Below are 13,554 nucleotides of genomic sequence, written 5' to 3'. Positions count from 1 at the left end.
CTACTAACAGGTGGACCAGAAATTATCTCGTTGATCGACCTATATCACGTGATATGTATGCCCCAGTCCAGGAACTGTAATCTGTCCTAATCCCTTTGATCAGTTTCTAACAAGCATTACAAACTTCCAGGTGATTTTGTAATCCAGCTCGGCAGTACTCGGCCGAATTGGACCGTGATGCAAAGGAGGGTTTGACGTAGTAGTGCCAAAAGAGAAAGAGAGAGAGAGAGAGAGGAGCACAAAGAGAAACCCACCCATACCATACAAACCAATCCACGACGTTGTTGTTTTTCAATCTAATCATCTTACATCTTACGTCTCTTACTCTTCATCGCTCACCTGAACCTTACAGACCACCAAAATGATCTCTGCACCTCTCCGAACCTCCGTTGGATCAGCTTTACGATCAGCTGCCGCTTCCTCCAAGGTGAGTCTTTGCTGTGGAGTGCACCCCCGAAAGATAAACATCTACTAATCGAATTACTGCTTTCCTTTTGACCTTAATATCATCCGCAATGATCCTTGGTACTATCATATACTCGATATTACATCACAGCGAGCACCTGTCTCTCGATCCATGGCTACACTCGTCGACGAGAAGCGAGTGAGTATTGGTATTTCATCGGTTTTCTTCGGGGTAATCAATATCCTGCGTGTTGCTGAGTACTGACTTGATTGTGATCTCCTTAGCTCCCTGCTAAATTCGGTGGTGAGTCTACACATATACTCATATCGTGTAATACAAGGGAATAGCTGGATTGACTGATTATCGTCTAGGCAAATACACCGTAACCCTCGTACCAGGTGATGGTATCGGTAAAGAAGTCGCTGATTCGGTCAAAGAGATCTTCGAAGCTTTGAAAGTACCTGTTCAATGGGAACAATACGATGTATCGGGTGAGACTACAGGTGGAGATGATTTGTTCCAACAAGCTATGGAGAGTTTGAAGAGGAATAAAGTTGGTTTGAAGGGTGAGTGTTAAGAACTTTATCAGCAGATCCCCTTTTGTTACGCCATAACGTATTCACCTTCTGCCATATCATATTCTATCTGGCTCTCAACTCACATTATTTGCCTTTTAACTCCATAGGTATCCTCTACACCCCAATCGACCAAACAGGCCACAACTCATGGAACGTCGCCATGAGACAACAACTCGACATCTACGCTTCCGTCGTTGTCTGTAAATCATTACCTGGTTTCCCAACAAGACATGATAATGTTGATTTCGCCATCATCAGAGAGAACACCGAGGGTGAATACAGTGGTTTGGAACATCAATCGTACCCTGGTGTCGTGGAGTCTTTGAAGGTTTCAACGAGGGCTAAGGCAGAGAGAATAGCGAGATTCGCCTTTGATTTCGCTGTCAAGAACAACAGAAAGGTGAGTTTGTGATTTACCAACGACGACGTATATCCTCCTTGAGTTGAGTGGTTTCATTAGGGATTAGAACACAAAGCTGATAGCTTTGCCTTTTTGACCTTTTTGTCGAATATAGAAAGTAACCTGTGTCCACAAAGCCAACATCATGAAACTTGGTGATGGTCTTTTCCTCAACACCTGTCGACGAGTTGCCGAACAAGAATACGGTCATACCGGTATCAAGTTCGAGGCTATGATCGTTGATAACACCGCTATGCAACTTGTATCTAAACCTCAACAATTCGATGTCATGGTTATGGTAAGTAATCATTTCTCCCTTCCCATGTAAAAATGCTGATGGTCATTTTTGTCTTTTTTAGCCTAACGTGAGTTGATTACCCATACTTAAGATCAATGACGATAATGTCGAAAAAAGCAGGAATGATACTGATAGCGCTTCGCATCGTATCTAGTTATATGGTACCATCTGCGCCAACATCGGTTCAGCCTTGGTAGGTGGTCCAGGTATCACTCCCGGATGTAACTTTGGTCGGGAATACGCCTTGTTCGAACCTGGTTGTCGACATGTCGGTAAGGATATTATGGGAACCAACAAAGCCAACCCTACTGCGTTGATCTTATCTTCTACGATGATGTTGAGACACTTGGGATTGGAATCTCAAGCGAACTTGATCGCTGGAGCTACGTATGATTTGGTTAAGGAAGGTAAGATCAGAACTGCTGATTTGGGAGGTGAGTTATTCTTCTGATTATTGATGGACGAAACAAGAAATGGGGAAATACTAAATTTATATTGTTATTACTTCGTTAAATCGTATATAGGTTCAGCAACCACTACCGATTTCACCAAGGGATTAATCCAACGACTCCTTTAATCATGACCAAATGAGGTGGATTGTCAATACAAGGCGTGAATACGAAAAAGCTGTTATGGATCAAATCAGTGATTACATAAATATAAGACTGTGACATCTCTTGGTTTCGTATCTTATCTGTTGAGGAATGTATGTGGGATGCATTTGGGATGTCTGGATCTGAATCCATCAGATTGATCCTACGTTTGACAGGTCAGGAGCACTAACCATCGGATCGTGACTTACATTACTTGATGCATACGTGTAAGAGACTCGTCGTAACAAGTGAGTGAAATTTACACCTGACTCATATAGTATATCGTGAAATATAAAATGCTAATCTCTGTAGAAAACTAACTACTAAATCTGCTCAAGATCTTAGGTGGTCATTTCCGCTACCCTACTGTAAGCTGAGTATTCAATCGGATTCGATCGTCTCTCTCTTCCAATTAAACTGGTTATAGTTTCCATAAATCACATCCATCGCATCTTGTCTGTAATCATCTTTGATTACCTCTACCTCACCAAATGTTAATTTCAACATGTTCCTGCTTTCCTCGGCTATGTCGTATCTTGGCCATTCCACGAGACATTCTTCCTCATTGGATGGAATCGGATTTGGATTAGTGTGGTAGATGAAATTTATCCTACTCTCATAAATTCATAAATCGATGTTATGTCAACGGAAGTTCGACTTGGCTATATGATTCTTCAATCAACGAGAGGCTCACCAATAATCTATCATCATATCACTCAGCTCGTGATCTTGCTCTGTATAGTTGAATTGCCAATAATGTGCATCGCCTACACCTGGTCTGGCAGTACCGAAGAAGTACGGTACGTCCGTGGCGTGAGATACTAAAGGAGATGATCAGATATCATCATGGATGAATATCGAGTTCACTCACCACCCAAGTAAGCAGATCTATCGGGACTGATTTGTTCGAATTGGTATGTCCAGGTATCCTTCAAGCCATGTCTGTTTGCAGCCCGTAAGAAATGCCTTCGAGGAGCTTGGAAGGCTACGTCTCCAAATATAGCTGCAGCTTGTTTATACCTATTCAGCGGTTAAGATCGTCAGAATAACTTGGGATGCACAACGCAGTGCTGTGTGGTCACGTAGGATCCAATCCAAACATTTCATCACCAGTGTCAAAAGGTCTGGAAGGTCGATCACGTCAGCACTTGGGTAATGAACACTACAGAAACACCACTTCCGACCCTATAGAAGGATCATCCGGATAGGCGTCTTGTAGCTCGTCAAGCAATATTAATGAAGGATCGATAGGCTCGATCGCTTTGAGCACGGCGAATAGCGAAGATGCGTTAACAGTCGGCGCAGTAAAGACCGTTCCTCTGTGAGATGTCACTCAGGAGTTCAGTCATCAATCCAGCATACAGTTCTCGGACACCTGGACTCACTCATCTTTGACATTGCCAGCGATAAATGGAATTTTAGCGAATTTACCTTCTTCGAGTAACTCGTAGGGTGATTTTGGGATTAGATCGCCGTCAATACTCGGTCCTGACAGACGTATGTACCTTAGTCAGTATGTATCGCTTGTTCTTGTCCAAGAGTGCATGAGCCTACCGAAGATGAAACTATTTCATGAGGTCCAAACAAAGTAAGTTGTGAATCAATGTTTTCTTGGAATGACGCACCTCGTACTCCACCTCGGATCAGCTTTCAACGCAAGTTGAGCTTCCAACAGAATATCAGCAGGGAACGATCTCAGACATTCGAAAGGGGTTGTATCTTGTTGAGGAGTAGTACAATTGGTGATTTCCAATAGATATTGGTAAGCCTCTTCCCAAGTTGTACCTGTTGGTCCCATCGGAGGTGAATTCTGTGAGCCTGAGGACATGATCTGGTGAGCAGTCAGTGCCACTTTGCCGCATCTTGGAGATGAGAGGTTCTTACGGCTGATCTAAACAAATCAAACTCTGGATTGAGGTATAGGAGTGATATCGCCACTGAACCAGATGATCCACCTAGAACAGTAACCTGATTACGAAAATCTCTGTCAGCAGATCAAGTAGGAGTTGGAAATGACAGATAAGATAAGTTTACCTTGTTAGGATCACCTCCGAAAGAATGTATATGCTCTTTTACCCATTGTAAGGCAGCGATATTATCTCTCATGGCTAAGTTGGCAGCTCCATTCTCAGCGATTCCTGATCCGTAACTGGACGCATAAGCATACAATGGTAATCAGCGAATGGAAGCCCACAATCAGAGTGCAGTATGTATGGATATAGACTGACCCGAAGCCGAATATACCTAATCGGAAATTTGTTACTACGAGAATTATAGGTTTTCCCTGTATGCAAATGATATTTATTTGTTAGCTCCGTGCTTTAGTTATAGGATATTGATGGGCCGACTTACAAGCTCCTGAGAGTGGGCGACAAAATAAGATCCATTATAGATCGATGCTGTACCTTCGATGAAACTGCCTCCGTGACTGAATCATACGCCCCGATCTCACGTCAGCCCAGCTCCGCGCAGTCTCCATAAGAACACAAGCATGAGCTGACATGTAGACCAATACTGGTAACTTCTCGTTCTTCCACTCTGGTCGATGAGGAGTATATACGTCGAGGAACAGACAATCCTCGCTCATCCCGTACTGTCCTTCAGCAGTGGTATTGGGTGCTTGCAAACATGCTGGACCATGTTGTTGAACTACCAAATCTTCATTGTAGGTATATGGCTCGGGGAGTCGGAATCTTCTATGACCGATAGCTTGAAAGAGAATGAGGTTTGAGTCAGTTGAGTCTGCGATGATGAGGTGAGTGGAACATACGAGGTTGAGCATAGGGTATACCGAGGTATAGATCCTGATTGAACGACTGATCATGTCTTCCAGTCAAGGTGACGCTGTTATCGCATGATTCGAGTATCACAGTGGGATCAGTCTGAGTATGTTTTCTTGGATGAGGAGAAGCTGAGATGAGCAGGGGTAAGGTGATGAGAGGTAGGAGGTACATGATAGGTAGTCAAGGACGGGGAGTGATCGATGAGGTAGGAAGGAAGAAGATTGAGAAAGAAGAATGAAACATCATGATTGATGTAAAACTCCACATGTCCGAAGCCAAAGGACCCACAGGTTGTATGCTGGTGTGCTTGTATACGTGTGTGTGTAATAATATCAAAACGTACTTTCCTTCGGCTCACCTGATGTTCAGTGGCAAGCAAAAGCGCTACCTGAAATACATCACGGACAGTGATAGTCGACATTTCACCATCGCAACCCCAGACTCGTCTTACACTCAACTTGATTCACCTTTGATAGAGCCACGACACGTCAGTAGGCAGGAGCTCTAGAGGGTCAGCCTTCAAGTGGTCAACGTGTCCGTGTACCATATACATGACGTTACGATCAATCTCTGTTCTAGAGCACTCTTTATCTCCTTATGCATTGGCAAAGATAATTGTTATATCGGAGTCCATAGTCACTCTTCTCTTTCCGGCCATCGCATGCTCCCTCTCTCCTATAAAGCAGGTGTGATAGACTATCGATCCGTAAGAGCGGAGTCACTTTTAGGAAAGAAGTATGCCGAATTAAGCCATTCATAATTGCAGAAAAGCTCGTTAAGCCACTGGAAAGCTTTGATATCCTCGGTGGCTTCACGTTGGTCGTATTCGCTCATAACTTATGAGGGGACAGTCATACTGATCCAAAAGATTACCGTGATTGATCGGATTGATTACGGTAAGAGCGTCAAATATGATTGATTGATCGGTACGTGACACGAGTGTAAGCACTGAACTTTGATACAGCATTAGACTATGTTGAGGGTGGATAAGGTGATGTGAACACTGTTATCGCCGCTTCTCTATGATTTCATTCAGCAAATGTCTCATTAGTCGCACGGCCTTTTATCGATCTGAAAAAAAAAACATAGATGAACTCACTTGACCCAATTTAACCATCCCTAAGACCAGAATGCCACCCTGTCAGCCAATCCGAATATCCAGAATGATGATATGAGAGGACTTACATGATATTGAGCCCTCACCCACAGAACGATCCTATCTCCCGTTTGAGCCAATCTCAAAGTCGGATGATCTGCCGACAAAACATTACAATGGGGTTTATAATATTGTCCCGCATGGACGTTATTCTGTATGGAATGTCTGGATCCCTCCACTTCCCTATCCCCTCGAAGGAGGGAGATTTCAAACCATGAGTAACTTTGTTCGTATGTCCCTATACACGAAATCAATCATCAATATACGGTTGAACTACCTGTGTTAGACATAGCGAGAAGGTTTAGATGGAATCTGCATGTTATCGTACTAACCATAATGTGCAGGATTATTACTACTCCACCCTTGATCTTTCGATAACGTCTCAATAACACATTTCCTTATCCAGACTCTATCCAGATCCATTGCTATTTCATGTTGAGCGATAACGCCTTGTCCGGATCCTGAGCTTGGTCTTCTCGTACATCCAATAGGCGAACTAACAAGATACCATACATTCCCATTCCTATTCTTCAACCCACCACCATCGTGTACCAATGCGGCTTGAGAGAACTCTACAACTTGCTCATGGTCATGTCCGTCCACTGTAGATTGCGGGTTATTGGCTGACCGATATTGTGGTAACATAGAATCCACATAGATATGCTTGGTACGCTGTCTTCTGCATCCTGACCAATATTCCGCTTCATCCAATATCCTCGGTATGAGCTCACTAGGTATACCTAGATATACCAAGTATTTGCTGACTAGTCGGACCTCCAGGGCGGTCGGGTGCAAGTGATCGTGTGTGAGTGTAGGTGCGGAGGAGTTGAAGAAGTATGAGAGGATTGATTGACGTTGAGGGTTCAAGGGCGATGCGGATGGTCGGACTGCCTCGGCAGAGGATGGTGCTGATGCTGGTTGGGACTGACTGGATCCCATGTTGTCATGTCATGTTCATTGAGTTGATGCGAAGAAGGATAAAAGAAAGGAGAGTTGGCAGGTCACAACAAGTCGTAGACATGATTTGGGGGGGGGGGGGGGTCATCGCGATGTAGTTTATCCGGAATTTAGCCGGACTGAATAGGGTTTAAGCGTCAATGTCAGAGATCCCCAGTTCAGTTTTTTTCGGTCAACACAGGCTTATCGATAACAATTCATATACAGACTTTCTATTTCCTCCGTATACTGTCTCTGCTCTTACTTTTAGTACTCAACAAGATGAGTGAGAAAGCTGGCTTATACGATATCTGTGAGCTAGCGAATTCCCCTCTCCGCACGGGCAACCACAAGCTAACACCGTATATGATAGCTAAACCTCGATTTGACCTCTCATCGTACGGTGCGTAACAAGTAAAGTAATCGCGAGATAACGGCCAGCTGATATTGTCATACACGAGCGTAGGAGGCAGATTAGCGTACTTCTACTCTACCACTTCTCCTCTCACTTTGCTCGCCTCGTCTGCTCAACTCGAAAAAGCTCAGAAGGATGTAACGAATTTCGAAAGTAAGATTAAAGAAGCGGGACAGAAAGGGTATTGGGTGAATCAACAGCAGAAAGAGATCTACGATAATGCTAAGCAATGTGAGTGACATCTAATCCGAACCATTTCATCAAAATCTACAAAAACTGGACTTTGTCTATGTCTGTACTTTGCTAATCGGGATGATGCGCTGTGTATAGTGGTCAACTCATCTATTCACCCAGATACTGGTAAACCCGTGCCATTACCTTTTAGAATGTCTGCATTCGTACCCACCAATTTGATGTAAGTTGGTTCCCTTAAATCTTCTCTCAGTATCATGGTTGCTGATACTAGTGACATCCTATGACAGAATATGCGTAAGTCCAATCGCCCGATACGTACTAGATAATGATGATTTCCTATTCATTCTGCTGACAGTTACGCTCAGGCCGGTATGCTCATGCCTAATCCAAGTTTGAAGAGTGTCATATTCTGGCAGTGGGCAAATCAAACATTGAACGTAGCTGTATGTGCCATATTCCTAGAGTATCCCTTGATACACAGCGAGCTAAATGATATGACAGGTCAATTTCAGCAATGCCAATAAATCCATTGAGATGACACCACAGGAAATCGGTACAGGTAAATGAGCTAGATCATCGTTGAAGATCCCCGAAAGTAGCTGACAGATGTGTCATGTCATAGCTTACGTCGCAGCTACGTTCACCTCTGTGTTCCTGGCCGTATCGTTAAGTCGATTGGTACCAAGATTGAGAGTTAGTCCTGCCGCCAAGGATATATTGGGTAAATTAGTACCGTTCGCCAGTGTAGCTTCTGCGGGAGTTGTCAAGTGAGTTTAAAATCCTCCTTCATCACTTTGCTCAGAATTTGTACACAATTCAAAGCTGATATGGTCTTGAACGATATAGCATCTCATGTATCCGATGGAAAGAGATGAGGGACGGTGTGGAGGTGTTCAAACTTACCAAAGATCCGGTAGATGGAAGTGAAAAGAAAGAGGTTCTTGGGAAATCACCTAAAGCAGGTCAAATGGCTGTCATGCAAAGTGCTGCCAGTAGGGTATTTACCAATGTGTAAGCTCCTTCTCTCCCACATCCTAAAAGGACGTCAAACATGAATATGGTCATCGGTATAAGGTCATCAAGCTGAATTTTGTTATTACTTGTATCACTCGTTAGCCCAACCCTCATCCTCCCCCCGATGGTTATGACTCTCCTAACTCGACGAGGAGTCTTCTCAGGCCCTCGAGGGAATCTCACATCGAACATCACCCAGCTCACACTCATAGGTCTATCGTTGGGTCTATTCTTACCTCCCGCTATAGCTTATTTCCCCCAAAAGGCAGAGACCAGTCCTGCGAAGCTGGAAAGTAGATTCAAGGAATATAAAGGTCCGGTTTATTTCAATAAAGGATTATAATCATGTTGATAGATCTAGAATCTAGATTTTAGATGATGAGATGTGGACGGACAATGATGGGATGCCAAAATCGAGATAGGTCAGTACGATATGGTATACTTACACCTTCGGAGGTAATTTGGACTACACACTCGCTTCACCAATGTCCAAGTACATAAACACAAGGTTTGTGTTACATGCAAACATTACGATTGTGTGATTTAAACTAAACTCGACAAACAATGTCACGGGCCCACCATGTTAATCCCACGCACAGCTACGGGGTACGAAAAGCGAAACCTTGTACTGTGTTGGAAAAGACGTGCTTGAGCAAGAATGACATCCAACGCTTGTTACTCGCTTCAACTATCACAATTCAGCGCCTTTGAAAGGATAACATGGGATGGAGCCTGATCTGTTCCCTCGACATGTGTATTCCATAAAGGTGAAATGACTGTCCTTCGCTTCCTTGTACCTTATCAACCCACAAACAAAGGACTACTATATATTCACTCACTGTACTCTGACGCCTAAATACTAAACAAGTCGATGTTCGAGTTGAGTTAACGGACGTCCTTGTAACACTCTCCATACATTATCAAGTTGGCTTAAGCCCTACGCGTCCATTCATTGATCAATCAATGGACATGTTATGTTCCAATCTCATCCGAGCATAGCTAAATTGAACGCCCCTTCCTCCGAGAATAAAAATGAAATGAAGAACAGACTTGATAGACTTCATTCGGTCGTTAATTCATCCATTAATGATTGTTGGTCAACCATTCCGTCTTATCATTCGTTCTTCTAGGCTTGCCTTTAACGATCGACCGAACCGAGACTGTAATTAGGATAGGATAGGATAATGGAATTGACAGAAGAGAATGCTCAAGCGGGAGATAAAGCATATCTAGATTTAGTATTGTTACAAACATTAGGATCGGATCGTGATAGTTTAATTGTAAGGCCTGTCTCGATCACATCTTTCACCAAATATATATATCTTTGGGTGTCGATATAAATGCTGATGGTCGGTGTATTGATCTACTTAGTGGTGTTCGATATGGGGTATAGTAATACAAGGGTACTTATTGGGATTCACAATATCGAGATTGTGGAGGTTTGTTTGTCGTAGAAAGAAGTATGAGAAGGTGATTTGGGGAGGTGTGTTGGGTGGTTTGATGTTGATAATGTAAGTCTTTCACTATCGCTATTGTCCTCTAATCAACCAGACCACAGTCAAATTGTCATTATCCAATATACTCGTGTGTGCATCTCGGAAGATGTCTATCAAATACTGACTAGACGCTATAGAATACAATTGGGCATGACGATAGATCAGACTTATAGAATTATATTCACATCTTATTATACGGATATATCGAAAGATGATGCTAGGAGGAATATAGTCACTATCGTGTGTAGTGGGACTATGGGTGGTTTAAGTGTGGGATTTGGAATGTGGATGTTATGGAAGGTGAGTCAGATAAACTCAATTGGAACAAGTCAAGATTCATATATCCGGATGCAACAAGGGATTAATTTGCTGAATCGTATGGGTGATATTCTACATACTATAGATGATACCTCGGACATTACTCATAATACCATTTGTCATTCCCACTACCATATCCATAGGTCTGACCGTAGGCATATCGGTGATATTGTACCGAATGCCCAAAGCCAGCGTATCAAAATTGTTTTTAGTGCAAGAATGGTTAAGGAAATTTGGGATCTTATTGAGAGTTTGGTTAGGGGTAGAATTGGTTTTACATGTTGGGATCTGGTCGATTAGTAAGTCTCCGAGGATTTATCGATACTGTCTTAAGTATCATGATCCTAGTAAGGGCGATGGTGAAGTTGATCGATGTTGTGGATCCTTAGTGGTTTGGCAGATTAGGTCGAAGAAGGAATTTGAGAAAGGTGAAAAACTCAGGATAGTTTGTCAAGCTTTGTAAGTGCATTTTCCCACACGATCTCATCTGATATACATGCAGTATGCTAATTTCCACCATTTTGTACTGTAGGTGTTTACCGACTCTGGTAATCATCGTACTTTTGATCTACAGCTTGGTGGAATTACCTTCATTAGGTGAGTCTTACACATCACCAAATAAATTCTCTTTAAGCTTATTCTTCCCGTTGAGGATATAGTTAATGCCTCTCGACCCATAATCCAATCCCTCTCTCACCTCTTCTTCCTCACTTTCATGTACTTACTCGACCTATCCCATTTCACACCTTCGTCGTCAGAAGGTGAAATCGCCTTACCGGAATCTTCCTCTGTGTATTATAAATCACCGCCTATTTCCAAGAGAGGTCTTCTACCAGATTCGTACAGCGGTTATACCACTACCACTTCGACTTCGAGTGGATCGGGAAGCGGGTCGGGGGGACATAGGGGTCCGAAGAGCCCGAAGAGCAAGGTTGGGATTGGGAGTGTTAGAGTATCGATTGATCAGCTTGTTACCGAGGTATGTATTGGTTTACTCCATCATGAATTCCTTTTGTTTGGTTTCTCACTTTGCGATAATCTGCATATTTAATCTGATATTAGCCTACCAAGCTGGACGAAGAAGCAAGCTGACTTGAGGGATATATGTATAGTCGAAATCCATATCTTCACCACCATCCGCATATAAATTCAAAGACAAACAACCCCATACGCATCAAAGATATCCATCTTTATCTCCTGTACAATCACCTATACCTACGCCTAGATATTCCAACTCGGGTTATTCGGATGTACCGTTATCCATCATAGCTGTGAGTTTGCCGCTCTCGCTCTGATGACCAGTGACTAAAGCTGATTCTGATTCTCTGTTCTATTGATGTTCTTCGTTCATGATGAATGCAGCCATTTAGCGAATGGTTAGAATACAACTCTCCACATCACCACACCCAAGCCCACGATGGAGATGAAGAAGGGATACATGGTGCAGATGCGGATAATATGAGTTACAAATCTGCCGTACCATCTGGTAAAACTTTGTTAAGGACTAAATCGGAGAGATCAAAGAAAGATAGAGGGATTGTACTGGATCATACAGGCTGGGAAGTACCTTTACCCCAAGCGCAAGCGCAACTTCTCTCACAGAGGACGTCTCACTCGCAACGTGTATCGCAGGGCCCCCATGATGTGAATAAGAATTAAAGGGAAGAAGGGGATGGGTTTTATCTCTGGGATAGAATTTTGAATTGGACAAGATGCGATAAGCTGGAATATCTGATAAATATAATGAACCAAGAAAATATAAACAAAACCCGTTTGATACGAGCTGTGTTGTACGTTTGTCTCGGTTTATGTCAATCTTGTGTATCTATTTTAGTTGTGCATATGAGTGATTAGCTTGTGGAAAGAGCAACTTCACCTTCGGCGATCGCGAGTGACAGCTTCATTCCAGATTTTGTGAGCGCCAATTCCGAATAAATCGGTGAATTACCTTCAGGTCCATTTCCATTGCCATTGCCGCACCATGAAGAGCCCCGATCACGTCTTGTTAGTATGAGAACGATGTATGCAGGGAATTCACAAGGAAGCCGATGGAATCCAGCATTTGATTGGCAAAAGCTTGTTCGCACCAATTTCATATGATATGCATGCCCCACGGAAATTTTAGGATGGGATGGAAGGATTCAACAAAAAACCCTGGTGGAAAATCTTTTTCTACCATGTTGCTCCCCCCTTCCATTTCCCCCCTTTCTTGTTGTATTTTGAGCACCGCACTCCAGGCCAAGGACGACGCCTCTTTGACTCTGTGCATAATTTAAGTTTACTGTATTGACGTCCAACCGGATCGTTCGTAGAAATGTTGTCAAGTCAAGCCGGAGGGGGGATGGGAGATGCCGTGCTTGTCTGTAATTTGTCAACCTGGACAGAATAAGGTACATGATTATCACATTATCATATAGCTCAGGTTCATTTTATTATCCTATCCTCGGTTATGCACGAGTATGTATGAATGGCATGTGTTGCGAACAACGAACAAGAGTACAGAGAGAAATATCGCACAATCATAGCATAGGTTACCACTTGAGTTTTTTCCCCACTCTATCTGACAGTACCTCGACGACCATCATCATCAACATCATCAGCATATACCACGGAATCGAGGCTTTGTATGCACCATACACCGGACAACGGACGACGCACATACCCTTCACACTGTGACTCCAATTTTTTACCTTTTTTTACCCTTGACGATCACAACATCCACTGCCGCTTGGATAGTCAGTTGCTGTACTCTGATACCGTGAGTTGATCGTTTATCCCCTCGTGTATGGTATGTCAAAATACAGTTTGGATGTGACTTAGATGGCACGTTGTTGTCGTCGTCGTTGCATTTCGGATGAAAAAAGTACACTTTGCTCAGCTGGATTGTTATCTATCAATCTATCTATGATATATGTGACATCTTGCTAACGTGTCCCCTTTTCATCCATCAGCTCTCACCTTAGATC

At 43.1% G+C, this 13,554-nt stretch overlaps 5 protein-coding genes across 5 annotated transcripts; 3 read left to right on the top strand and 2 right to left on the bottom strand.

Annotated features, from left to right (window-relative positions):
- Positions 1–361: 361 nt before the first annotated feature.
- Positions 362–2,259, top strand: L199_007689 (isocitrate dehydrogenase, NAD-dependent; the record flags this gene model as incomplete). The annotated part of the gene is made up of 9 exons (XM_064893377.1): positions 362–427; positions 557–604; positions 691–709; positions 778–972; positions 1,092–1,384; positions 1,500–1,682; positions 1,744–1,749; positions 1,837–2,116; positions 2,207–2,259. 9 exons carry the CDS (start codon positions 362–364, stop codon positions 2,257–2,259), a joined length of 1,143 nt encoding a protein of 380 aa, XP_064749449.1.
- A 397-nt stretch (positions 2,260–2,656) lies between these two features.
- Positions 2,657–5,229, bottom strand: L199_007688 (uncharacterized protein; the record flags this gene model as incomplete). The annotated part of the gene is made up of 14 exons (XM_064893376.1): positions 2,657–2,885; positions 2,970–3,096; positions 3,147–3,295; positions 3,358–3,399; positions 3,460–3,594; positions 3,661–3,763; positions 3,830–3,840; positions 3,901–4,106; positions 4,160–4,243; positions 4,310–4,424; positions 4,504–4,559; positions 4,628–4,703; positions 4,777–4,984; positions 5,046–5,229. 14 exons carry the CDS (start codon positions 5,227–5,229, stop codon positions 2,657–2,659), a joined length of 1,725 nt encoding a protein of 574 aa, XP_064749448.1.
- Positions 5,230–6,029: 800 nt separating this feature from the next.
- L199_007687 (uncharacterized protein) lies at positions 6,030–7,153 on the bottom strand (the record flags this gene model as incomplete). The annotated part of the gene is made up of 4 exons (XM_064893375.1): positions 6,030–6,078; positions 6,158–6,177; positions 6,244–6,452; positions 6,547–7,153. The coding sequence occupies 4 exons, from the start codon at positions 7,151–7,153 to the stop codon at positions 6,030–6,032; spliced, it is 885 nt and encodes a 294-aa protein (XP_064749447.1).
- Positions 7,154–7,432: 279 nt separating this feature from the next.
- Positions 7,433–9,117, top strand: L199_007686 (uncharacterized protein; the record flags this gene model as incomplete). Its single annotated transcript, XM_064893374.1, has 9 exons — positions 7,433–7,463; positions 7,524–7,553; positions 7,617–7,796; positions 7,896–7,980; positions 8,116–8,203; positions 8,262–8,319; positions 8,383–8,527; positions 8,607–8,771; positions 8,877–9,117. The coding sequence occupies 9 exons, from the start codon at positions 7,433–7,435 to the stop codon at positions 9,115–9,117; spliced, it is 1,023 nt and encodes a 340-aa protein (XP_064749446.1).
- An 841-nt stretch (positions 9,118–9,958) lies between these two features.
- Positions 9,959–12,247, top strand: L199_007685 (uncharacterized protein; the record flags this gene model as incomplete). The annotated part of the gene is made up of 9 exons (XM_064893373.1): positions 9,959–10,054; positions 10,146–10,285; positions 10,408–10,570; positions 10,674–10,887; positions 10,978–11,047; positions 11,121–11,185; positions 11,248–11,567; positions 11,701–11,859; positions 11,951–12,247. 9 exons carry the CDS (start codon positions 9,959–9,961, stop codon positions 12,245–12,247), a joined length of 1,524 nt encoding a protein of 507 aa, XP_064749445.1.
- Positions 12,248–13,554: the final 1,307 nt, after the last annotated feature.

Source organism: Kwoniella botswanensis, chromosome 2 (genome assembly GCF_036426115.1).
Source record: "Kwoniella botswanensis chromosome 2, complete sequence".
Taxonomy (NCBI): domain Eukaryota; kingdom Fungi; phylum Basidiomycota; class Tremellomycetes; order Tremellales; family Cryptococcaceae; genus Kwoniella; species Kwoniella botswanensis.
Note: the sequence above shows the minus strand (reverse complement) of the source record. Positions and strands in the feature narration are given on the sequence as shown.